The sequence below is a fragment of the Branchiostoma floridae genome, chromosome 1 (assembly GCF_000003815.2).
Source record: "Branchiostoma floridae strain S238N-H82 chromosome 1, Bfl_VNyyK, whole genome shotgun sequence".
Lineage (NCBI taxonomy): Eukaryota > Metazoa > Chordata > Leptocardii > Amphioxiformes > Branchiostomatidae > Branchiostoma > Branchiostoma floridae.
In genome coordinates this window covers 5,798,268-5,826,164 of record NC_049979.1, presented here as the reverse complement: position 1 = coordinate 5,826,164, position 27,897 = coordinate 5,798,268, and the positions used below count along the sequence as shown (strand labels likewise).

The 27,897-nt window shown below is 43.7% G+C and overlaps 1 protein-coding gene across 1 annotated transcript; it reads left to right on the top strand.

Moving 5' to 3' along the window:
- Positions 1 to 315: 315 nt before the first annotated feature.
- Positions 316 to 27,613, top strand: LOC118413407 (cyclin-dependent kinase-like 1). The gene is made up of 9 exons (XM_035816775.1): positions 316 to 1,239; positions 12,505 to 12,626; positions 15,212 to 15,284; positions 15,724 to 15,814; positions 21,538 to 21,738; positions 22,424 to 22,506; positions 23,833 to 23,889; positions 24,398 to 24,544; positions 27,033 to 27,613. The coding sequence occupies exons 1-9, from the start codon at positions 1,072 to 1,074 to the stop codon at positions 27,174 to 27,176; spliced, it is 1,086 nt and encodes a 361-aa protein (XP_035672668.1). The 5' UTR covers positions 316 to 1,071; the 3' UTR covers positions 27,177 to 27,613.
- Positions 27,614 to 27,897: the final 284 nt, after the last annotated feature.

Here is a 27,897-nt window from a genome sequence, read left to right as displayed (position 1 = left end):
GAGATGGGAAATCGTGCCCTTTCCTGGCTTGCTATGTGTTATGTAATTTTATCACTCTATCCAAACAGGTGTTTTTTTCCGACCAGAAATGTTAAGTTGCGAGGTGGTAGAAACGTCAGCATATCTGTAGATCATCGTTGTGCGGTGGTGTTCCTTGTTCTGCTGATTTGGCAGCTACAAAAGCCTGTAGCCGCAGGTGAGGCACTTGAGCGATGTAGCGGTTCTTGAGCACACCTTGGCGGTGGGTCACGTGAGCCAATGCAAGCGGTTCCTATGGGAATGTGATCCACCCGTCATCAGGCAACTACCCGTCCGCGTAAACAATGTAGTGCGGGCGATTCGTGGGTCGTATTTAACCACGAATGCGTTGATACTCGGTTATCCCCTGCATGGTGTTTTCTACACACTCCATAAGTGCGGTTTTCGAGAAACACAGTTGTGACACTTGTAAGTTTTGCGGAGTTGAGCGGGGTGAACTTTGTGTGTCGGGTCAGCGCGCGGAGTGATCGGGAGGTGTGGCCGCCATGATGGAGACGTGAGGAAGGCCGCCGTTGCGTGAAGAGTTCTGCCGCAGTTTGTCCTTCCGACCTGATTACATGGCGATCCGCGCTATGGGCCCACGTCCTGCATAATAAACCTACCTACGGAACGTTGTCGGGATCGGACTGGGGCCGGGGAAGGTCGGTACGTGGACGTTAGGGCCGTGTTTTTGTGGAGAGGCGCGGCGGTTTGACGCAGCTGAGCCAGGTGAGTGGCAGCTGCCGTGCAGGGTTCGCGGCGGGGGCACCGTTCGTGTCGCCCGTCAACTTTCGCCGCACGCACAGGACCGCCACGGCGACAGGCAAACTTTGGGAGTCCTCTGGCAGCAGAAGCACGGATCTCTCCCGTGGAAAAAACAGCCAGGGTCTGCAGACGACAGGCGCAGTCGGACGCCATCTTGAAGTTTTGACTTGTGTGTTCCGCGCTGCGGTTTGATCCGCGGACTCTCCATTCGCAGTTCAACCGTGACTGGCGCTACCCTGCCGCCGGCCGGGCTCGCTCTCAGGACCGAACCAGCAGCTTCCCGACATCATGGACAAGTTCGAGAAGCTGGGAAAGATCGGGGAGGGTTCGTACGGGGTGGTGTTCAAGTGTAGGAACAGGGACACTGGCCAGCTGGTCGCCATCAAGAAGTTCGTGGAATCTGAAGACGACCTGTTGATAAAGAAAATCGCCCTTCGCGAAATCCGAATGTTGAAGGTACGTAAACAGCAGTATCCATGTCGTTTCTGTATGGTTTCCTCACACCTTTATCCTCCTGGGATTCTCACTGACAGGTGTCACCCCCTACCTGCGCTCAGGTGTGGAACAGGTAACGTTAGAAGGCCGTAGAAAGTGTAAGTAATGTCACCTGTGTTTTGGGTACGACAGGTTGTTACGTTCGGCTTGTAGAAAAGGACCTACATTTGTAGACATCAGCGCTTTACTTTGTTTTTACTCCCCAGTTTTACAGCTTTGCTGGTCCATTTCCGATCATACCTGGTAAAGTGGGCAGTCCGGAACTGTGGCAGCCATACTAGTGTGTGTTGATGGTGTGAGAAACAAAAATAATGGTTGTTTACAACAACAATTGGCATGACAATGTTGTCTTACCACGTCCATGCCAATTTAGGGGAACAGCTGGAATAATAACTGGGCTACACCAGATGTAATGGAGGTGTTTCCAGGTGTGAAAACAGAAAGGATAGGTAGAAATAGAGCCACCAATTGTTCCAAACAAAACTACTATATTTGAGACATCTCCAGCAGACTGTAGTCAGAGCAGTTTCCATGCTGCCAGTAAAACGTTATCATGCCCATGTTTGTTTACACATGAAAAGGCCTCTCAGTTGGAGCTGCAGACCCCCTCTGTAAAAATACATCCTGCTACTGAATCAGCAAGGAAACTTGGAAAAAGATAAATAAGTGCCCATTAGGCACTGCCAGGGTCCAAAAGTGTAGTTCAGTTACAGACAACGTTACCTGTTCTAACTTCTAAGTCAGTGTGGTGTGATTTTGCTGTCTTACATGCTATGTTGTTGTAACCGTGTTGTTACCAGTGTTGCCCACCGGTATGTTGATATTCCCTTGACCAGGACGAGCAGAATTCCCTGCATAAACTTGATAAAGCATGAGGACATGAGTCTGAGTTGTGCTGCCCCTCAGGCATGTGGTCCGGGCAGACCCTGTCTTTCTTTCTTCCTTTAGTGCCCACAATCATTACGTTGATCGTTATGGTACACTCTTCAATGTCCTATCCGAGGGACATCCCATGTCAAGCTAGGTACTCATTTTCACCTGAGTGAAGTGGGGAAAGTCGTGTAAAGTGCCTTTTCCAACGGCACACAATTGGTGACATGGCAGGGTTCGAACTCAGGACCTCCTGGGCCTGAGACCAATGTGCTGCTGATTACGCCACGCGATCTCACTGTCATACGTGACGTATATACTGCTGTAGTTTAACCCTTGTCCTGATGACTTCTGGCTGTGACTTACATGAGCTTGTTGGCACAGAAGGCAGTACGGTAGGGGGAGGGTTAATCACTGTTCACAGGTCTGTCCTCAGTGCTATCAAATGGAGATGATATAGGTGGGATATACAGGTGGTTAGGTAACAGTACAGGTGTCAGATATAGGTGCTCTGCAGGTATTAGGTACATGTCTTACGCACAGTACATCTGTAGGTATAGCATAGGTGTTGTTCAGGTAAAATACAGCTGTTAGGTGGTTTATTACAGGTGTAAGGTACAGGTGGAGTACAGGTGTAGTTCATGTGCAGTTCAGGTACATTTGTAGTACAGGTGCATTTCAAGTACAGGTGTCAGGTACATGTGCAGTTCAGGTGCAGGTGTGTAAGGTACAGGTGCAGTTCAGGTGTAGGTGTGTAAGGTACAGGTGCAGTTCAGGTACAGGTGTTAGATAAACTTGTAGTACAGGTGCAGTTCAGGTACAGGTGTCAGGTACATGTGTAGTACAGGTGCAGTTCAGGTACAGGCGTTAGGTACATGAGTAGTACAGGTGCAGTTCAGGTGTAGGTGTCAGGTACAGGTGATCAGTGCATGTGTAGTACAGGTACAGTTCAGGTACAGGTGTTCGGTACATGTGGAATACATGTGCAGTTCAGATACAGGTGTTCGGTACATGTGGAATATGGTAGTAGTTAAGGTACAGGTGTTTGGTACTTCGTTCCCTTGGATTTTCAACGATTTTGTGCCTGTGAATTTCTGTACATGTCTAAGGGAGGAGTGTCTATACGTAGGTCTTTAATTTATTGTTTTAATGTTCACGGTTTTCATAGTTTAACTGCGAACTTAAAACCACTACAAACATTTTCAGTAGAGGCAGAAAGAGATTATGGTGCATGGTGCTACCGCAAAAGTTAGAACCACTGCGAAAAGTCCTTTTTCCCTCTACCGCGAAATTAAATCCACGCAAACTTACATGCATTCACAGTAATTCTATCCCTGTAATGTTGTTGGTACTGCTGGACAGACAGTAGTTCTATCCCTGTAATGTTGTTGGTACTGCCTGGAATCCTGTAATGTTGTTGGTACTGCTGGAGTCAGTGGTGAACCCTGGCATTGACTCCAGCTATCCATCAACCCTGGCAGAAATGGGCCGGCCCATTCTTCAGGGGCATTAATATTTCATATTTCATACCTGAAGTGAGAAAACTGTGCTGCCCAAATTAAGGGCAGAAGTGGGTCAGGCTTTGGGACAATTAAGGGCTAGGCCAGATCAGCAACTGGTACTTAATGTGAGGGTAATGTTCACTGTTACTAGTATTAGGGTCTGTGGCCAGGTCAGTAACTGGTAGTAAATGTGTGGGTGATGTTCAGTGTTAGGGTATGTACCCAGGTCAGTAACTGGTAGTAAATGTGGGGTGATGTTCAGTGTTAGGGTATGTAGCCAGGTCAGTAACTGGTAGTAAATGTGGGGTGATGTTCAGTGTTAGGGTATGTAGCCAGGTCAGTAACTGGTAGTAAATGTGGGGGTGATGTTCTGTGTTAGGGGCTGTGGCCAGGTCAGTAACTGGTAGTAAATGTGGGGGTGATGTTCTGTGTTATGGTCTGTGGCCAGGTCAGTAACTAGTAGTAAATGCGGGGTGATGTTCAGTGTTAGGGTATGTACCCAGGTCAGTAACTAGTAGTAAATGTGGGGTGATGTTCAGTGTTAGGGTATGTAGCCAGGTCAGTAACTGGTAGTAAATGTGGGGTGATGTTCAGTGTTAGGGTATGTAGCCAGGTCAGTAACTGGTAGTAAATGTGGGGGTGATGTTCAGTGTTAGGGGCTGTGGCCAGGTCAGTAATTGGTGGTAAATGTGGGGTGATGTTCAGTGTTAGGGGTGGGGGCCAGGTCAGTAACTAGTAGTAAATGCGGGTTGATGTTCAGTGTTAGGGTATGTACCCAGGTCAGTAACTGGTAGTAAATGTGGGGGTGATGTTCAGTGTTATGGTCTGTGGCCAGGTCAGTAACTAGTAGTAAATGCGGGGTGATGTTCAGTGTTAGGGTATGTACCCAGGTCAGTAACTAGTAGTAAATGAGGGGTGATGTTCAGTGTTAGGGCATGTAGCCAGGTCAGTAACTGGTAGTAAATGTGGGAGTGATGTTCAGTGTTAGGGTATGTAGCCAGGTCAGTAACTGGTAGTAAATGTGGGAGTGATGTTCAGTGTTAGGGGCTGTGGCCAGGTCAGTAATTGGTGGTAAATGTGGGGTGATGTTCAGTGTTAGGGGTGGGGGCCAGGTCAGTAACTGGTAGTAAATGTTGGGAGATGTTCAGTGTCAGGTGCTGTGGCCAGATCAGTAACTATGGGATGATGTTCAGTGTAATAGGCTACATAGCCAGGTCAGTGACTGGTAGTAAATGTGGAGTGATGTTCAGTGTTAGAGGCTGGAGCCAGGTCAGTAACTGGTAGTAAATGAGGGGTGATGTTCAGTGTAAGGGGTGGGGGCCAGGTCAGTAACTGCTAGTAAATGTAGGGGTGATATTCAGTGTTAGGGGTTATAGCCAGGTCAGTAAATGTAGGGGTGATATTCAGTATTAAGGGCTATAGCCAGGTCAGTAAATGTAGGGGTGATATTCAGTGTTAGGGGCTGTAGCCAGGTCAGTAAATGTAGGGGTGATATTCAGTGTTAGAGGCTGTGGCCAGGTCAGTAACTGGTATTGATGTGTGTGTGTGTGTGTATGAGGGGGGTGATGAAAGGATTGGTCTGTTTTTTAACCCGGAGAGAGAGAGTACTCGCTTGTTTTCTTACTCTGCTCCTGAGTCTGTGTTGCTGTGAACAACAGAGGACTTACGGGGGATTGTGAGAAGGTGAAAACAGCTAGTGCTGTAAACGACAGTTACTGTAGAATTGTGAGAAGGTGATGAAATATTCATGCATCGACGTGTCGCGTGGTGTCATAAGATGACAGTGTCGGGAGCTGTCAGGTATTAAGTGGATTTTCTCCCCATCAAACACTTATCTCTGCATAACAGAGACCCAGTAACAGAACAGGTCCCAGCCAAGTGAGATCGCGTGGCGCAGTGGCAGCGTGTTTGGCTCGAGACCGAGAGTTCTCGAGATCGAACCCTGCCGTGTCACCGATCTTGTGCCCTTGGGAAAGGCACTTTACACGGCTTTCTTCACTTTACTCAGGTTAAAATGAGTACCTAGCTTCGACTAGGGCTGTCCCTCAGACAGGATGTTAGATGTGGAGGTCCCATGTCTGGGGAGAGCCACACCCCACGCACGTTAAAGAACCCACCACACGTGCGATGGGGCGGTGTGCGATGGTGCAAATCCTACCGTCTAGAATTGGTGATTCTCTACAAATCACCCGGACTCCAAGAAGAATAGCGACATACCAGTCATCACTAATGGAGATCTGTATCAAACCAAACCAAACCAAACCAATCCTCTACCCCCATGCACAGCCCTTCCTCTCACCCCATGCACAGGTCCTTTGCTCCAGTCTACCACACTAGTGTCACTTTTACCACACCAGTACATGTCTGAAATACAGGAATGAATGCATTGTTGGCTCTGATACCTATTTTGTTCCCTTGATTCTTTTTACAACAGTCATTACAACTTTATGATACCTATTTTTGAAAATTTAGCCATCTTGTTTTTTTCACCCATCTTGTTTTTTTCCTCGCCCTATCGCACTATTTTTGCAGTCTGCAGAGGATGTCATCCATAAAATTTACTTGCTGTGGCCTAAGTACATGTATGAGTTACTAGACTTGAGCGTGTGCAGCTTCCAATTGAAACCCAAATTAACCGGGCATGCCCCCTTAAACTCATACCCCTATAGTATCGTTATCCCTATGACAATGCCAGGTCCATCCAGGTGTTTGTTAGTCCGCCACGTTGCAGGGCAGGAGATAACCAGGTAACACCTGGTCTGCTCAGGTGATTCACACCTGTCCAGCCCAGGTAATACCCAGGTAATCTCGTCCCCTTTTGGATTGGTCCTGAGCTCAATGCAGGATTGTAGATTGGAAGAAAAGCAAACGAGAGAGGAGTAGTAGTAGAGACATACAGTGTTATTGTTCAAGCAATTGACAATGGTGCGTATGTCGGGAGTAATTACTTGGATAGGACAACAATACGTGTAAGCTGACATGGTTAGCATCACACCCTGCACTAGTACTGTAGGCTCCTTGTGAAGGCAGGTTCTGTTGTGGGTGACATTTGGGTGGATATTGGGTGCAGGGAGGGACCCCTATGTAATTAGACCACGCCAAGTTAATTTGTTGGTTCTTGGGTTTAGAAAAACAATGCTGACCTGGAAATTCAACCTGAAAACAGAGCTTAGGGGAACAACCGGAAAGTCTGTTTTATTCATTATTTTGCACAGTTTTAGGAGGTGAATGTTGTCAGATTCTGGATGTCCCTGTAGCTCAACTGGTAGCAGCCTCACAGTTGAGCTCCTGGTACCGATTACTTGGTATAGGTAAGACTAGAGACCCACGTCATAATCCTGGGAAGGACAACTCAGTTTGGGCTGCACCATCTTCCAGAAAAGACCTGAAATGGGGGTCCTGTGTTTGAGGAGCCCTTGAATTAGCCATACTAGGTTTAAATAGATTCAAGGCACGCAATTGCAAGGGAAGACACTGTGTCAACTTGCTTAAAGCCTGCTGAAAGCAGACCTAAAGCACAGGGGCCAAACCCTTCCTACAACAGCAAAGAAACTCCAGGAGCTAAGGTTCAGCTTGCAGGATGCAAAGCGCAGTGGAAAAGGATGAAGAAAGACTGAATGCAGCTACAGGACTTTTCAAAGACTGTAGATGCAGAATGCAGTGAATGATGATGATGATGATGTGTTTGAGGAGGTGCCTCAAACATGTTCAAGGGGAATGGCTAGCAACTCCTCCCTGTAAATGTTCCCTGCTACAGGAACAGCAAGGAAACTTACTGACGTATGTAGCGATTGGTACTACACAGTTCAAACAACAGCAACAGAAACCACACTGTGTCCATGGCCCTCTTTTCATCTTGCCGGCTTTCGTTTGGTATGTCCTTTCAAATGTCAGGGAACTAAGAAATGGCTTTGTGCAGCCTGGAGTTGATATTGAGGAGGGATGAGCCATTTGTGATGAGGGTGTGTTATGGAGGGATGAGCCATTTGTGATGAGGGTGTGTTGTGCCAGGGATGGGCCATTTGTGATCAGGGTGTGTTGTAGAGGGAGGTGCAGTTTGTGATGAGGGTGTGTTATGGAGGGATGAGCCATTTGTGATGAGGGTGTGTTGTGGAGGGATGAGCCATTTGTGATGAGGGTGTGTTGTGCCAGGGATGGGCCATTTGTGATCAGGGTGTGTTGTAGAGGGACGTGCCATTTGTGATGAGGGTGTCTTGTGGAGGGATGAGCCGTTTTTGATGAGGGTGTGTTATGGAAGGATGAGCCATTTGTGATCAGGGTATATGTTGAGGCCAGGGATGAGCCATTTGTGATAAAGGTGTGTTGTGGAGGCCTAGGGAGGTGCCGTTTGCAGCTCGCCGTTTGTGATGACGGTGTGTTGTGTGTTATGGTAGTGAAGCGACCTGATGTTTGTTTTTGTTGTGTCCCACGGGACGTCAGAAATGATCCCTAAGCTAACCCAGCTCCACCCTGTTTTTTTATGGCATTGTCACGACCTGTGTGGAACAATGTTAGCACATCACTCATGAACTAATTTGAGTAACGCCCATTACATTACATATTTCTATGTAATTAGCTTCTTAATTCGCCATCGTCGTGTCAGGTTTACGTCCCCTCTTACGCACATGTGCATACCCAATGATATTGAATCACTCCATTTTCTGGTTGAGTTCAGCTGAATAGAACCAACAAAACGATGTTGTTGCGTCACATAAAGGAGCGAGAAAGCTGAACCGTAGCTTAACTGTGGTGCTAAAGGCAGGGACGTATCTGTAGGGTCTTATTGCCGCATTAAATAGTTTGTTGTAAGCTCGGTTGAAAAAGCTATTATGTAGCAAAATTAAGACCTAAAAGCTTCTGTGTTAAGGTTCGTTTCTGCTTTCATTCTTTGTTATATGTTGTCAGGGAAACTTAAGCCGTCAACATGCTAATATTAATTATAAGTTTATTGCAAATACATGCTTACCAACTTACAGAGTGCTAATTGCAAACGTAACATTGTTTCAAAGAGTGATAGGTACAATTCTATACTACTTCCTATAGTATACTACTTGTTAAATAATTGAGAGCTTTTTGGGGGGTTTGACTGCTTCTTTTAATAGTTCTGACATTTTATTGCTTAATAGTCATATACTGGACAGTAATGTGTGGGTCAGTTTAAGTCTGATTTATACTATAATTTATATGAGTATAAAGGTAGAAGAGCAAAACGGATATTTGACGGAACATGACGTTTGGGCACATCTGTGCAGTACAATTGCAGGTGAAGTGGAGTATAAGAGCTAATGCCAGTAATGGACTGTCTGGCTCTATTTCTGGACCGCTGCTCAATCATCATAGTCAATGGTCTGAAAAAGTGATAACAAGGTCACTGGTGGGTAGGGTTCTAGCTAGTGCATTTTAGCGTAGTGGGCCACGTATTATGCTATAATTTGTGACCACTACGCTAAAATAAGTGTCACTACGCTATTTTTTAACTACTGTAGTGGTGCTTTGCTATCATTTGCTTGTTCAACAATGTCTAATCAATGTCTGAACAATGAAAAATGATGATATGCCATCCAAAACTGATGTGATGTTAACAGAATGCCAACTTTTAACCGTGGAAGGGCCAAGACCCCCCTTCTGCTTCGTTACCATGCCATTCCCACTACGCTAAAATGAAATCTTGGCTAGAACCCTGCTAGTACGGTACTAGTACTTACTGTGAGATCAGTTGTTAAGGTGGGGTCATAATTTTGCGGTAGGGCGCGTAGGGGTTTTTCACCTGTTTGGAGTTTGTGGCTGAAACGACTCTGTTCTACAGTTAAACAAATGTCAGCAGTGTCATGATTTTGCAAAAGACTGAAAGGTGGCCACACTCAAACTAGACTGCAACCTTTTAGCTGTGCAGAAATTAAATCCTAGCCAGAAGCAAAATTAATTCATCTCTTAGTGGTGAGTTTCTGTTGATACTTTTGAAAAGGGAAAGTCAGCCTCAAAACTTGACTTCTAACTTCTGACAATTCTAAATAATACAGGAAAGAAAAAGAAAAAAAGGCCTCGCCTGTATCCAGGACCCATCCTACTATCCCAGAACAGAGATTTGCTTGTTGGGACGGAAAATTCATCCAAAGAATGACTTGAAACTGTTGAAGATGTACTTTCATAGGCTTAAAACGACATATTTACCAGGAAAATCAACAACATGGGCTCATAAACAATGAGTGGATCGAAAACAAAATTTCAGCTGCGACAGCCCTGGAACTCATGGCAACTGTAAAGATTCTGTTTCTGTGTCAGGATTTCAGCGTATTCGGTCCCCACGCCCAGGGTAAATCCTATGTCCTGTTATGAACCTGAGCTCAGTGTCTACATTGTCTGTAGGGTAGATTCATGACTGCAGTACAGAGGGGTCAGCATCAGCTCCATTAGATTTAGAGTGAAGGGGGTGATTTGGAGTGTTGTGTTTCCTCCCATTAGTGGTAAGGAACACTGGCTGTGGTTATTAGAACCAGGAGATGTAAGGAACACCCGGCAGTGGTTATTAGTGCCCCGTGCACGAGAGATGTGTGCTGATGATATGCTCTGGACACACAAGACTACAATGGCAGTGGGATGTAGCTAGTCACACCTGACCCGACTTTCACTGCGCAGGTAAACACGCCCGCAGGTTGTGTTGCTGGCTGCTGGGGTCGTTTGCAGGTGGGGAAAGTGGTCATTAAAGAAAAAAAGATGAATTTCTAAAGTAGTCCCATAGCCTCTGAGGCTGTAGCAGCAGCGGGTTTAATGTTATTCACTGTGTCAAAGACACAGTATTTAAAGGCGCCTTTTGCCTCCCCAACCAAAGTCGGGTACCCATTTTTACGCCTTGGTGGAGTGAGAAAAGCCGTTTAAGTACCTTTCCCAAGGACTCAACATCTAGTCATGACAAGAATCAAACACATGGCCTCTGGATCCTGAGTCTGTTACCCTAGCAAGTTACTCAGACAATCATTCCCTAAGTTGTCCTTAGCCTGACAGATAATGCGCTTTTTGAAATAACAATTTAGCAAGAGGCCAAGATAAAGATGGATGTCCCGTGTGATATTCACTCCTGAAACTTTGGGGTAATAACTGAGATACAGACTTCGCCGTAGCAAACTAATATATTAATATGTTATAACTTGAGAATCACTAGGTAAGGTTGTAGTGTCTGTTTTGTTTCGTTGTTATGGTGGAGCCAGCTGCTGACATTGACATTGACTATGGTCCTTTGTGAAAGCACACAACGTGATCGGATATAATGCTACACTGTCGCATTGTCATGATGGTACATGTGTGACGTGTGCTGTAGACCCATGCAGGCTTCTCTTGGCGCATTTGTTATGTTGTTTGTTATTCCAATAAAAGCCAGCAGCGCATGCATGTGAGGAATTACACGAGGAATTATCACGGTAATTGGTACATGTCTGGACTTAGGCTGCAGATGGCTGGTGTTGTATTGTTTACCTTGGTTGCCATGGTAATTGGAACATGGCACTGTTTGTTTTTTACAGTTGCCATGGCAGCAAATGTGATATTCTGGAAGCTTGGTAATTCCCCTCTGACGTTGGGTGCAGTATTTCTGAACGTTCAGCCATGTGGCAACAATTGTTTTTCCGCATGGCCGCGAGGCGCGGGGTGTGCCATTGTTTCGCTTTGTGTGTTATTAGCCCGCAGGCATGAAGTGGCAATGAAGCTATATATCACTGTGATAGGTCACATCGACCCTTATGTATGGAACTGACCCTGACAACTTAGTATGTACTGTAGTCTGTACTGCAGTCAGTACCAAATTAGTATAGTTGAAGTAGTATCAAATACTAGCACTGGATACTATTACTACTACTACCACTACCACTACTACTACTATTATTACTACTACCATTACTACTACTACTACTACTACTAGTGGCCTGTAGGTAGTATTTTTCAGTGTAAGCAATTATATTTTTAGCAACTATGTAGATTGTACTAGCACTAACTATATATTACTACTACTATTACTACTACTACCACTACTTCACTACTACTACTAGTGGCCTGTAGGCAGTGTTTTTCAGTGTTACTTACTGTAAGCAATGATATTTTTAGCAACTATGTAGTAGGACTAACTACTACTACTACTACTACTATTACTATTACTACTACTACTACTACTACTACTGGTGGCCTGTAGGCAGTGTTCTTCAGTGTAAGCAATGATATTTTAGCAACTCTGTAGTAGGACTAATTTGTAAGGCACGGTAATAGCGTGTACATATTTGAGAATCGCATGTATGTTTTGCTGTTGAATTGCCTGTAGAGAAGTCCAGGAAGATAACTGGTCTACCCTAATATGGGCGTACTATAAATGGATTCTTTTAATCAAGTCTCCAGGTCTTGTACTGTAAACGCATCTATTAAAATTGCTGGTTCAAATTTATGCATTAATTATTGCAGGTTTGCAGTGATTAACTGTTGCAGATTTACAATAATTAATCATTGCAGGTTTACAAACAAACAATGATTAACTGTTGCAGGTTTGCAGAAATTAACTATTGCAGGTTTACAGTAATTAACTATTGTAGATTTACAGTAATTAATCATTGCAGATTTACAGTAATTAATGATTGTAGATTTACAGTAATTAATCATTGCAGGTAGGCAGTAATTAACTATTGCAGGTTTACAGTAATTAACGTTTGCAGGTTTACAGTTATTAACGTTTGCAGGTTTACAGTAATTAACGTTTGCAGGTTTACAGTAATTAACGTTTGCAGGTTTACAGTAATTAACGTTTGCATGTTTACAATAATTAACTATATCAGGTTTTTCGGTAAGTGATTAACATGTTTGGGGTGTTGTCTTCCAGCAACTAAAGCATGCCAACCTGGTGAACCTGCTGGAAGTGTTCAGAAGAAAACGCAGACTGCACCTCGTGTTCGAGTACTGCGACCACACCGTGCTCAACGAGCTCGACAGAAATCCCAAAGGGTGAGCTCCAATACACATACATGTTACAGTAGAAGCCTGTTAATTGCACACCGGATAAACGCACACTTCTGTTAACTGCATGGAATGCCAAAATCCCAAACCGGTGCGATCCAGCTGGATGATTTCGCATTATTGCACCAGAAGGATAACTGCATTGCCATATGCTGGCAAATGAAATAGGCTGTGCAATTAAATGGTTTCTACTGTATTCCATCCTAGGACATGTTGATTTGGTTATGTGGATGACACCCTCTGGGAATGATGAAACTTATTATATAATAAGTGTTACAAGCGTGCAAAAAAATAAGACCAGAAAAAAGAGACTATTTAACCCTCATGCCACCGGGAGTAAGAATATTTCACCATTATACCACCAAGTTGGTGACCTACAATGTTGTAGTTTTGAAGGTAGAAAAAAAAATACCTGAAGATTTAAATTTTGGATCAGGAAAAAGGATATTACACAAGGGCCAGTGACTGCTTATTTAGAGAACATTTGTACTTTTGTACTAATTCATTTGTACTTGTTATCAGTTGGTAGGTCAGAAGTCGTGTACTACTGTAAATGCAGAAATGTTAAAACCACCGCAAACATTTTTCCTTGATAGTTTTTTACTACAGTCTTTGATGCAAACGCAAACTTAAAACCACCGCAAAAACTCCATTTTCCCGCTACCGCAAAATTAAATCCCCACGAAATTAAATGCATTTACAGTATGAGTGAAAAAAGGACGTATTTCAGCTCTTGATAGAAAAGACCATTTTATCTTCGTCTCCAAACTGTAAATGGAGAACCACCAAACCGGATTGTGTGGCCTGCATTACTTAGGAGTGAGGTGCCGTGTGGGTTTAAATTGTTAATGATAAAAGCTGTCCAGACGGATCAGGCAGTGGTGAGGAGATAATGGGGCCTGTGTCTGTGCAGGGTTTGGCAGGGCTCAAAATATCAAAATGCTTTCTTATGATAACTTCAAAGTTCATCTGTGTTGGTAGAAGTCATTATTGGACTTGTTAAACTGTAATATCGAACACAAAAATTTGGGTGAGTCCAGTTTTTGTGTTGGATATTACAGTTTAGTCAGTTTAACATATTACAGTTTAGTCAGTTTTAATATTACATTTTAACTAGTCCAATAATGCTTTGTTATAATAGTAGGGCTATGATGATTCCATTTCCACCTCCAAAAAATACTGTGACTCATACGTAGCAGCTGCAAAATGAGCAAATATATGTCATAAATTGCACATAAAAAACAGAAAAGTGATACTAATGTCGTAGAATAGCGAAGTCTGTTCCAAGAACAAAAATGAATCTATTGTTCTGTATACCATACGTGTGTGTTTTATTGTTTGATCAATCTTCCCAACCACTTACATTTCATAACAAACGGCAACTTCTTTTGGGCAATTTTTTCGTCACACACTTTGGAACCATTTTGGTCATCCCATATGGATAATTTTCCCCTTTGTCACATTTTGACCAATATCCTCTCTATAGCGATAACCTGTCCTGGCTGTCCACAGTTCACATGCAAATTTACCTGTACACAGGTGCGCCATTTACCTGTACAGTTGCACAGTACTAACCTGTATATACAGGTGCACAGTTTACCTGTACAGGTGCACAGGTTACCTGTACAGGTGCACAGTACTAACCTGTATATACAGGTGCACAGTTTACCTGTACAGGTGCACAGGTTATTTGTGATATTTTCAGCCCTGCGTTTAGGATTAGTCTCAGGACCAGTCGCGTGAGAAATGAACCCCTCCGGGACTTGAGAATGTAAACTCCCCATAACACTCAGGGAACTACTTCCATATGTTATTAGATATTCCAACAAGTTGAAAAAAAATTCACATGGATAATTGTAATTGTTCCAAAGAGGCCTTAATAAGAGATGAGTGCTTCAATTTTGCATAGATAAAATAAAGTTTGTTGCAAATTGTTGCCCATGGGTTAATTGCAGGTAACATGAGATATTCAAACCGTGTAAAAACAATATCACAAGTGTCTACTCTAGTCTAAAACTAGTAAAAGCTAACTCTAGATCCTGGGTTATTGGGATGAAGTAATGGGATCAAGTTTCCAACTCAGACCTGTGAAGTGGCTAGGAATATTTTCTTCAGCTTCCTCTGTGCCCTGATAAACCAGGAGAGATAAAGAAATAAATGAAATGTGCAGGTTGTTTTTCGTCTGGAGGTGTAGGGCTGTTTGCTTGTCTTTACTAAGTACTTCATAAGGCAACACCATTTAAATTCTCGGGTCTGACATTTTTAAGGTTAAATATAGTTAACGGTCAGGTTGAAAACAGAGGGCTGGGAGGCAAACTTGTATCTTGCTACAGGAATATCCCGGGCTCGATATTGTGGTATATCCCGCAATATAGAGAGAGTACAGTATGTATATTAAAAACTCAGGAAGTAGGTAAGCTAACAGAACACAGACTCACTTTGAATGTAAATCATACATTGTTGTAACGTCAACGAAGTTATTTTGAACCCCAATTGTTGGAAATGAATGTTCATGAAAATAACCATGAGCGAACCATGAGATACTAATGTTGCAACTCCTGTCCGCCCCACAGAGTACCGGAGCACCAGACAAAGAGAATAATCTGGCAAACGTTACAAGCTGTCAACTTCTGCCATCAACACAATGTAAGTACAGAAACATTGAACTTTATAGGAAGGTTAGACGTGCAGTTATACAGTATTTAAAGGCGATTCATTGTCTACCACTGGATAGAAAAGGTATACTTTCGAATGTTTCGGACGACATCCATTACTCTTCTTCAGCATCCCTGGAATGTTTTATTATCTGGTTGTATGACTGAATTGCCTTTAGATAAAGTAAGTAATAACAGTCAGTTAAGTAATAAAAGAAAGTTTGTGGTGTGCTGATTGTCATGTGTGTTAAAAACACATGTTTCTCTTATTCACTTTGGGTACCACTTTAGAAAAGACCGGGACAAGCGAGTTCTTTACATATACTCATAGGGGAATTTCTTCATTTTCCAACATTCCTTGGTTTATCGTTTTGCACTAGCTGTGTTGATTTGTTTTAACTTCTGTAACGTCCAGTTCTGTTGTGTTTCAGTGTATTCACAGAGATGTGAAGCCGGAAAACATCCTTATAACCAAGCAGGGAGTTATTAAACTGTGTGACTTCGGCTTTGCAAGACTATTGAGTAAGTACATGTTTCTCACTTCTCAACTCAGTCTATTAGTTTATCAGTATCTATCACACACACTTATGTGGGACACAGGCTTTAAAAGAGTCGTTAAACAAACCTTTTTTGCAGCGCTGCAACATTTGCTGCTTCAGGCTCCCACCTAGCTTAATGGTTTTTATGAAGAAAATTGTTACTACAATATTCGTCAAACAGTGATGGTTTTTGAAAGGCATAGAGACTACCTCCAAATTTACAATGCCTTGGTGCACTTCTTGTTCACGGATTGACCTAGTCTCACGAGAGAGCACGAGACTAGGTCCAGACTTGTTTAGACCATATATATATTATATTATATAGTCTAGTCCTAGTCTTGTGCTCTCTCGAGAGACTAGGTCAATTCGTGAACAAGATGTGCTGCAGGACATCGAAAATTTGGAGGTATCTCTCTATGCCTTTCGAAAACCGTCACTGTTTGAAGAATGCAGTAGTAACTGTATTCATATACGTGATTGATGAACCTCTTCAACGAAGAAAATTGTGTTTTGATGATGGAAATATTTTGATGTTTTAATGAAGTTATATATAGCCAGATAAAAGGCCAGTTTTAGTGTAGCATAGACTGCTTCGTTATCCCATATCATAGTGTCCAGTGTGATAGATAAGAGCGGGTTTGTGTAGCTTGTTCCTACAGTGAGTGTCCAGTGTGTTAGATAAGTACAGGTTTATGTAGCTTGTTCCTACAGTGTCCAGTGTGATAGGTAAGAGCGGGTTTGTGTAGCTTGTTCCTACAGTGTCCAGTGTGTTAGATACGTGCAGGTTTGTGTAGCTTGTTCCTACAGTGTCCAGTGTGTTAGATACGTGCAGGTTTGTGTAGCTTGTTCCTACAGTGAGTGTCCAGTGTGACATAAGAGCAGGTTTGTTTGTGTAGTGGGGTGCTGTTGTCACTAGGAATGGGGGATTATCCCATACGCCTGCAACACTGCCTGCCTCCATGTTTTACTCCATGGAGTAAATATTGACTCTGCGGGCGGGCAGCCTTTGTGACGGTGGGACGTAGTAGGGTTGCCTGAGAGCCTGCTGCGGTGAGAAGGATGGCGGATATTGATCCCAACTTGGCAAATAGATTGCGTTTACGAGTCGTTCTGTGCCACCAATTCTCACAATCAGCTTTGAATAGAGTCCAAATTATGTACGCTCCATGTCTCAGCTGTGAGGGGTTAAGCCCTGTGTCAATCACCCCCCCCGGTGTGGCGAGGTTAAGCCACAACAAAACGGTTTCTCTCTCCGAGACTCTTCAAACGGCTTTAATCTGAGTGTCCCGGCTCCAGTCACGGGTGTCAACACGCCGCGGGTGTGAAATGTGATACTCCTGCGATCCGTGCAAACAAAGGCCACGATAGTCGGCCGTGGTTCCAGGTCTGTAGCCCAGGAAAAAATGCTGAGCCTTTGCCAGTTTTCCGACAGACCCTGTCTTAAACCTGCTGGGCCTAACCTTTTTGAGATATCGCCCCCTTGGAAGGGACATAATTGTTTTTGATCTGACATCAGAGTGATGGTATTTAAACAGACTTCCTGCGTTCCACACTCTGTTAACAGATAAGACTTTGAGCTGTTGATGTAAGAATAAGAAGTTGAACAACAAGGTTATACTTCATTGTACATGTATGTATTGGACTTTTTTGTTCAGTCTGTCAATATACTTGTGCTTGTACAATGGTGAAAACACTAGTGCCCAGATCATGCATTCAGTTTTACATTGTATTTGTCAGATGACAAAATGTGAAGAAAAAGAAGAAGAAATTAAAGAAAATCCCTGCCTACTAGAGGTGGATACCGGTACAGAAAATTCAGGTCCAGGTCCGGTTCAGAGGATCAGGCCCAGATCTGGACCTGAACCTGGACCTACACATGTAATTTACTGTGAAAACTTGTGAATAGACAAAGCAAAGGTCAATTTTGCTACTAAGGATTCTGTTTTGGGACTTCCTATGGCGTTTAAAACCCTATCTTCATATGTAAACAACACTGCCTCTGTTAACATAAAATGGCTATTCAACTCCCCTGTTCTTCTCTCTTGTTATTTTCGTGTACCTGTAAGTCCCAAAACATGTGATCATGATTTCATCTGTGTGTCGGTATATCTGTTCATTTGAATCGGTCCAACATCCAGTCCGCTGAATTTTTTCAGATCTGTTTTTTTCCGGACTGGTCCAACAAGAAAAAACGGTTTTGAGCCGGTCTGCCATACTGGTACCCACCCCTACTGCCTACCAACTAAATTTTTTAGGACCACAGTTGGAAACATAGCCTTAACTTTTGTTGACCCGTCGGCCCTTTCGAGGGCAGGGCTGAAACGCCTTGTTGGCCGCCCAAGTGACAGAACAGCGGAGGAATCTGCCCATGGAACACTCGGGTTCGCACTTGTCCATCCGCGAGCCGTTTCCTCCCGTATCAGTTTCCTCCTCAGCTGGCGGCTGCACGTCCGACCGCAGACCCTCCAAGGCCCGACCAGGCGTGTAAAAACTTCCCATTGCTGCGTATCGCCCCTACACTTGACAGGCTAGGGTCCCACCAATGTAGTACCCTGGTTTATGTCGTACCTGGGCCGCGATAACGTTCGATACGGTTATTCTGGACTAGGCGATACAAAGCTGTATCACACAGGCTCCGAAGTTTTATCACACAGGCTTCCATCGAATATTTCGAACCTTCTCTGCTCACGCCAGTGTGGCGCAGTCGAAAATTTGAATGCCTGAATGGGACTTTAGAATTGCTGATGTAACTGTTTTTGTTTGAGGACACCAAAATTTTCTCACCTTCTGTTGCATTTCACATTGAAACTTGTGCTTTATCAGGTGGGCATGACATAAATAAAATACAACTCGGTGTATTCCGTATCACCCGACGTACCAGCCCGACTGCGGGTAGGATAGCCCAACAGCTGGATATATTTATCGCCCCAATACTTGACAGGCTAGGCCCAAATTGATTTAGCACCTCGGTTTTCAGACATTTTAAGGTTAAAATTTAGAAAGAGGACAACACGAAACCTGTTGTTGTCCCCTAAAATTGTGTTGATATGTTTACATTTCAGTCCCCTGGGAGTTAAATATTTAAGAAGTGCTGATTGGAGAATGTGCTTTCTTCTCAGTTTATTGACATACATACATTTTTATATGTACATGATTATCCAGTGGCATGTACTTTGGGTATACAATGACATAGTTGAGAATAATCTACTGTCATGCCTTTCCATTTACTTTGTGAAACTGTTTTTTAATCACTTAAGCCCAAATCCAAAATATAGAGACTGCCAGAGAGGTGAGAGTAGAGACTGCCACACAGTGGCACATGTAGAGACTGACAGACAGTAGCACAAGTAGAAACTGCCACACAGTGGCACATGTAGAGACTGCCACACAGTGGCACATGTAGAGACTGACAGACAGTAGCACAAGTAGAAACTGCCACACAGTGGCACATGTAGAGACTGCCACACAGTGGCACATGTAGAGACTGACAGACAGTAGCACAAGTAGAAACTGCTACACAGTGGCACATGTAGAGACTGCCACACAGTGGCACATGTAGAGACTGCTACACAGTGGCAGATGTACTAGAGACTGCTACACAGTAGCACTAGTAGAAACTGCCACACAGTAGCACATGAAGAGATTGCCACACAGTGGCACACATAGAGACTGCTACACAGTGGCACATTTCCGGGACCAGTGACATCAAGGAAAGATAAGGTTAATAACGCTTGCCTGGCAACAGCAGTGTTTGTTTACCTTGCCGGCTAGGCTGCGTGGCTGGAGGGTCGGTTTCTGCGCTACAGGCGGCATAATTGCCCCTGATGACACAATATCAATTCTTAATGAACATTTCACTCCCCTGGGAGTTATTTTTGGCTGATTAGTTGTTTGTATTTCGGTATGATTTGCAAGAACATTGCATCGTTTCATAACAACTCAGGCACAGAAGGTCGTAATTCTCTGCCCATACAACGTGACGCTGGAACTCACAGGGTTTAGTGTTATACAGGTTTATTACACATGGCTGGGAATACTGGGTGTATAGCAGCACTTTTGTGTACCCAGATGTTTAGCTGGGCACATAATTTTGGACTGTGGGTGCACTGGTGCAGCTAGATATTTGTGTAGGGTATAGTGCATAATCTTTTGAAATGATTTAAAAGTACTAGACATTCAAGCATATTCTAACTGTCAAAAAATAATATCGAAGTTTAGAAGTTAGCCATAGAATGTGGGTCCATTGTTGTTCAACCAATTTTTCCTTTGTGCACCTTAATTCTGAGGCTAAATTTGAAGCCCAGCAACGTCACGATGTGTTATGACAGGCTGATTACATGTTGTAAAATAGAACTCAAGGACAAAGGCGGGTCTAAAATGCTTGTCAAGCCACAGAAGCACGTCAATCAGTTGCAACTTGAGTAAAGATTGAGCTCAGCAGGCAGATATTGCTAGTTGCCACTTGCCACTTCCAGGGCTTGAAATACTTTTTTCTGCATTCCTGCACTGGTGCAAGTAACATTGAAAATTACCTGCACCAGACAAATTTTACCTGCACCACTCTGAATTTAGTAAGTATGAATCATACTAAAATTGTTAAGTAATCATTGCTATTTTTTCAAAATACTTTATAGGTCAATGCAGCTAATAACAGTCCATATACACCTACATCATAGGACATTTATGTATAAAACCCAGTACATGGACCAGTTCAGATTATAAATTAAGTACAGATAGATAAAAAAAAACAACTGCACAGCCCCAATTTTACCTGCAACCTGCATATGCAGGTGGTATTTCGAGCCCTGACATCTAAGAATGATCCATGTGAATCTGTGTAACATAACGGGTGTCTGGCTTTGCTATATGTAACATGTGGTTTTTGTGCACATTTTACAGGTGATCATTGTGGCCATCCTGGGTATCACATGAACATGTATACTTTGTTTTTTTTCCCCACCACAATCAGAACACACACACCCTATTCCTGCAAGCAGCAGGCAAATCTGTGGAGCTGATACGTAAAATGGAAAAAAACTAAAATAAACAATGCTTTCCTTCTACACTGATCTTGAGCACATTTCAACCATCCAAATGTTGAGTGTCTTCTCCTTTGCCCAATCAATAATCTTGAGTTAAGTACACTCAGATTAAGGCTTTAAGAAGTTGATGTAAGAATGGGGAGTAAACTTTTGTCTCAGTTTACTGATATACTTGTGTATGTACATTTTACATGTTTATGAATGTAATTATACAATGGCATTGTACAGTCTGTTATCATGCAATTCCTTTTACTTTGTGAAACTGTTTTTTTAAATCACTTCGGACAAAATCTAAAATAGAATATAGACCAACTGTAATTGGAAACACACATTAGTATTCCTAAGCCTACATGTAGGTCGTGTTCCTTTGCTGGACAAAGGCCAAGTAGGTGGAGTGTTCGCTTTGCATTTGGTAGGTCCTGAGTTTGATCCCTGGCCGAAATTAAAATGGTACATGCTGCTTTCTCTACTTAGCACTCAGTATTAGGGAAAGAGTATGATAGACAAGTAGTACTATGAGCCCCCTGCTGTAGTGATTGCCCAAAGCTGTGTGGCCCCAGGGCTACAGAAATGGAGATGGGCCCCGCTCTATACATCATGCATTTGGTGCAAAAAGGACTTTATCTTATTAGTAAACTAATTGTTCCTTTCCTTGCCACCACAGCGGGTCCTGGGGACGAGTACACGGACTACGTGGCAACACGATGGTACCGGGCGCCGGAGCTGCTGGTCGGAGACACGCAGTACGGACCCCCCGTGGACGTCTGGGCCATCGGCTGTGTCTTCGCCGAACTCATCTGCGGACAGGCGCTCTGGCCAGGCAAATCCGACGTCGACCAGTTATACCTCATTAGAAAAACTTTAGGTCAGTTACACCTCATTTGAAAAACCTTAGGTCAGTCCTTAAGTTAAAACTTATTACGAAAACCTTAGGTCAGTCCACACATAGTTATAACTCATTCAGTCCTTTAGTCGAAATTTATTAGGAAAACCTTAGGTCAGGCCATGTACAGTTATACCTCATTAGTAAAACCTTACTCATTATAGGAAAACCTTACTTAGTCCTTTCGTTATAACTCATTAGGAAAAAATTAGGTCAGTCCTTTCGTTATAACTCATTAGGAAAACTTTAGGTCAGTCCTTTCGTTTTAACTCATTGGGAAAACCTTAGGTCAGTTCTTTAGTTATAAGTCATTAGGAAAACCTTAGGTCAGTCCACACTCAGTTATAACTCATTAGAAAAACCTTAAGTCAGTTTTGCCTCATTTAATAAAACCTTAGGTCAGTCCTTTAGTTATACCTTATTAGGAAAACCTTAGGTCAGTCCACATACACTTATACCTCATAAGATTTATGCTCCAGGTATTGTTTAGAGCTACATGTATGTCTGTAGTCAGATTGCCTCCACTTCATTTGCTGACAGCATGTTCGCGGGTAGTTTTAGATGAAAGCACATTGTTTATCAGTTTTTAGTAACTGTCCTGTGTCTGTTCCAAGGTACTTTTAGATGAGAGCACATTATTTACCGTTCTTTTATAACTGTTCCCCAGGTGACTTGATCCCCCGACATCAGCAAATATTCAGCACCAACCAGTTCTTCAACGGCCTGACCATTCCAGAGCCAGAGAGAAGAGTGAGTAGATTTCTGTACAGGTTTGATGTACAATAACCACAGCTTCGCAGGGAAAGCACACTGACATTGAAAAACCCATTGAATGGACACCTTACCTTTGCACATTTGCTTATTTTCTACCACCTCAACCCTCGTAAATTTGGACAAGTTTAGCCCAATGTCTGGGCTCCCAAGCAATGAGTGGGGCAGAAAAACATAAACAGCTGGTGACAGCTTTGGTCACACACACACACACTCACTCACTCACACACACACACACACACACACACTCGCATGCACATGCACATGCACAGACACAAACACATACACTCACACAGACACTCACACATGATGTAGGCCAAAGTTTCAGTTTTGGGCGGAAACTAGTTTCTGACTTCATTGTGTTCAAGTGCATGGTTTATAAAGCTTTTATAAAGACCGTTCTGCATGCGTGAGTCTCCCGAGTTTGAAATTCAAGCAATAATGCTTACGTTGCATTTAGTATACATCGTTACATAGCTAATTTTTCAAATACCAAAGATAAAGGTTACCCCACAGAAATAGGTGAAGTAGCATTACACTCAAAGGGCTAGTGCTCAGTGATGTTTCTAAGGTGGTTTTATGTTACTGTTCCGGTGACTGCCTCTCGTCCTCACTATGTGTTCATTCTGTTCCTTGCACACCTATGGAAGAAAAGGGTTAGTGTCACCTGTATTTGTACCTCACCTGTAGTGTTAGCTGTCTATCACCTGTAGTATCACCTGTAGTATTACCTCTCACCTGTAGGCACCTGTCTCCCACCTGTAGTATCACCTGAATGCCACCTGTAGTATCACCTGTCTCCCACCTGTAGTTTCACCTGTCTACCACCTGTCTCCCACCTGTAGTATCACCTGTCTCCCACCTGTAGTATCACCTGTCTCCCACCTGTAGTATCACCTGTCTCCCACTTGTAGTATCACCTGTCTCCCACCTGTAGTGTCACCTGTCTCCCACCTGTAGTGTCACCTGTCTCCCACCTGTAGTGTCACCTGTCTCCCACCTGTAGTGTCACCTGTCTCCCACCTGTAGTGTCACCTGTCTCCCACCTGTAGTACCACCTGTCTCCCATCTGTAGTGTCACCTGTCTCCCACCTATAGTATCACCTGCTTCCCATCTGTAGTATCACCTACTGGATTGTTGCCGACATATTTGTGCAGGAGAAAAGGATAAATTGTGGATCACAAACATCACTCCAGCTTTTCACATTTCTCATGGCCAGATGAGTGTAGTCTATTATGTAAGAATGAGAATGAAGTTACGTTGTGCTAAGTGTGCATCTGACCCGTTTTCTCTCCCTGCTTCAGGAACCGCTGGAGCACAAGTTCCCGAACATCTCTCCGCAGGCCCTCAGCTTCATGAAGGTAAGAATATTCACTTTTGCCTAACTCAACCGTACAACTGCCTACCTAACTTAACAGTTTTACCTAACTCTAAACTGCACAACTGCCTGCCTAATTCGACAGTTTTACCTAACTCTAAACTGCGCAACTGCCTGCCTAATTCGACAGTTTTGCCTAACTCAACTGTACAACTGCCTTCCTAACTTAACAGTTTTACCTAACTCTAAACAGCACAACTGCCTGCCTAACTTAACACAGTTTTAGCGAACTCTTAACTGCACAACTGCCTGCTTAAGTCAGGACTGTTTTACCTAACTCAAATGTTGTTTACCAGGATGTTGTTGTTTAACAGAATGTTGTTGTGTACGACTATATTGTTTTTTTACCAGGATGTTCTTGTTTATCAGAATGTTGCTGTTTACCAGAATGTTATGATTTATCATAATGTGGTTGTTAACGAATTTGTAGTTGTTTACAAATCTGTTTATAGATGGACCCGGCCTCCAAGCTGATGTGTTGTTGTTTACAGGGTTGTTTACAGATGGACCCTGCCTCCAGGCTGACGTGTGAGGAGCTTCTTGACCACCCGTACTTCGACCTGTTCCGGGACGAGTTCGACTCCGAGATGAAGGATAAGAACACGCGGCGCTACGAGACGCGGAGAGGACGGTCTCGGGTAAGCAGAACAGCCTCAGCATGGAACTTGTGTCTGACCTTACTTACTACATTATCTTCTATCAGGGCACTATTTTTTCACATCACATGGAACTTGTGTCTGGCCTTACTACGTTATCTTCTATCAGGGCACTCTTTTCTTTTCCCGGGTACAATCCAGAAAGAAGTTCGCTCCGGCGTTCATTACATACTATAGACAGTCGCTTCTAGCTCTGACATTCATTATACACTGTATATGTCGCTTCTCTGCTTCTCCGTCTGGGAAACTTCTGGAATCAGCAGTGCACATAGGAGCGAACTACTATCCAGATGGTACCCAGGCTACTCTTTACTCACATCACATGGAACTTTTGTCTGGCCTTACTACGTTATCTTCTATCAGGGCACTCTTTGCTCCAATCACATGGAACTTGTGTCTGCCCTCTGTCTGCTCTGCCATTCCTGACACTTCAAAACATAACATGAAGTTCTCATTCTGTGTTTCCCCGTCTGCGCTGTTGCCTTATCTAGCATGTTTGATGTGTTGCTACTTTGTAATTAGTGATACTGTCTGTGTTGCCATATGTAGCATGTTTTTATGTGTTGCTATTTCATGACCCATGATTTTGTCTTTGTGTTGCCAAACGTAGCATGGTTTTATGTGTTTGTATCAGTTCTGTTGTTTGTAGCCATTGTGATGTTCCTGACTGTTAACAGCACCTCTGACCTTCAGAATGTCACTTACTGTGTGTTGTGTTGTGTTGTGTTGGTGTCGCCCCCCTCCCACCCCTTAGAGGAAACACAGTGACCCTCGCCACCTCCCCAAAGTCGACACGCCCTGTCGTAACTCTGGGCTGGCCCAGTTTGGTCAGACTTTGACTCAGGGCCTGTCCAAACTGCTGGGTTGGGATAAGGTAGGACTGACTCGTACGTAGCCTGCATACCTGCATGGGGGTTGGGCCTGATTCTTGCACCATCACAGCCAGAACTACGAGGTTTTGCTCCTTCTACTCTTGGTACAATTACCTCTCTCTTTCTCTGGGGGCTTGGGCTCACAAAAGGTGTCCTTTCTTATCAATTTCTAGTATAGGGTGGCATTTTTATGAAGGCCTAGGCAAAAAAATGTTGTATTTCTGTTTACCCTACCTTTTGGGGGGTTCAACTGCTGGCAAGGGTCCTAAAAGACCTGACATAGGAGTGATTGAAACGTTGTAGAATCATTTTCCTCACATGTTCTCCTTGTGTCAGTTGTAAGAGAAAAATTGATGTAAGCAGACCCATCAAACTTGGGCCTTCTCAGTGGTGATGAAGTTATGTTTATGCCCGAAATTTAACAATAAGAATTTTTTTTTTCAAAAGAAAGAATTCCTACACTGTTCCTGCATTGACTCTTATTCTTCAGGACCGTAATCAGAAACACAACATGAATTTCCCAAGGCCTGACCACAATTTTCTCTGTAAAGGCACAGATCGGGTTGTTCATATGGCCAGTCAGGCCGTGTACGGTGGTGCCCCCTCCTTACTCCATCCCCCCGAGCATGTTCAGTCCTTGGTGCCGGTGACAAACCAAATAACGCCCCAAAGCATGTACAGTCCTGGGTTCTTCTGGTGCATTTCTCTCTGCCCTTACAGTATATTGCCCATGAGAGGTTTAGAAGGGCTTGCAGGACAGGAAGCTGTTCATGAGGTGTTCTCCCTCCGGCGCATGGATGAAACGCTGGTCAGGGTTGTAGCCAGCCTGAAATCATTTTCCGTCCCCTCGATTTTGAATCCCATCCAGTGGCCAAGGCGCCAAACGTCGTGTCACAAGCGAAACGTCCCCAGCTGCAAATTCCATCAAAGGACAGAAGGATGGGTGCTGGCTACAATCCTGATGGTGGTTACACTCAGGAAGTCACTAGAAATGTCCTAACGAAAGTCAGCACCAAATTTGATATAAAGTCTCCACAGCTGTAGAGGCTGTGGCAGGGTTTGGAGACCATGAGTGGCATGACACGGGGCTGCATGTGCCTTCATGTGACACTGAAGAAGCATGGGGAAATCTGGCCAGATGAATGGGTGCTCTGTAGTACTGGACAGTGGCTTTCTGCAGAGTGTTACCACTGATTGTGAGCTGGATAACAAAGGTCTTTGTTACAACCGGGTGTTTCTCACTCGTTACAACCAAGTGTTTCTCCCTTGTTACAACCAAGTGTTTCTCCCTTGTTACAACCAAGTGTTTCTTCCTTGTTACATCCGAGTGTTTATCCCTTGTTACAACCAAGTATTTCTCCCGTTACAACCAAGTGTTTCTCCTTGTTACAACCGAGTGTTTCTCCCTTGTTACAACCGAGTGTTTCTCCCGACCTCTCAGTGTCTCTCACCTTCGTCAGGACAATACTGACTGGTTCTACTCCGCACTGCAGCTTGGTTGTGTACGAAGACCTTTGTTATCCAACGACTGGTGTTGTGTTGTGTTGTGTTGTGATGTTTGTGTGCTGTCCTAACTGTTCCCTTCCTTCCCACCCCAGAACACGCTGCATCACCTGCCTCAGCTCACCGGCAACCCGCAGGCTAACGCCTCCTCGCCCGCGCCCGACCCCGCCAAGGGACTCAACCTCAAACCCAAACACAGCAAGTTTGGCAAGTACGACGACCACCTGCCCAACATCTGACAATTACAGTCGCCATGGAGACAAGACAACTTCCGCTATCTGCACTGAGAACACAGGAGAGAGAAAAGTCTTCTAAGTTAGCATGAAAACAAGCAACTACACCTTTACAGAGTAAAACTGCTACATAGCAACCACATGATTACAATCTCGTAGAGCCGTGTAACACAGCAATCAAAACCATTACAGAGCAGAGCTGTGTAACATACATGTAGCAACTAAATCATTCCAGAGTAGAGCTGTGTAACATGGCAACTACTACGTTCCAGAGTAGAGCTATGTAACATAGCAACTACAACATTCCACAGTAGAGCTGTGTAACATAGCAACTACAACATTCCACAGTAGAGCTGTGTAACATAGCAACTACACCACTCCAGAGTAGAGCTGTGTAACACAGCAACTACAACATTACATAGTAGAGCTGTGTAACATAGCAACTACACCACTCCAGAGTAGAGCTGTGTAACACAGCAACTACAACGTTCCAGAGTAGGGCTATGTAAAAAAGCAACTATTCCACAGTAGAGCTGTGTAACATAGCAACTACAACATTCCACAGTAGAGCTGTGTAAGATAGCAACTACAACATTCCAGAGTAGAGCTGTGTTACATAGCAACTACATTACAGAGTAGCAATTTATGTTACTTGTCATCAAAGGCAATACAAGCTTCCCTATTTAGGTGATGTACAGTTGTAGAGAAGGCTCGGTAGAGTTTGAGC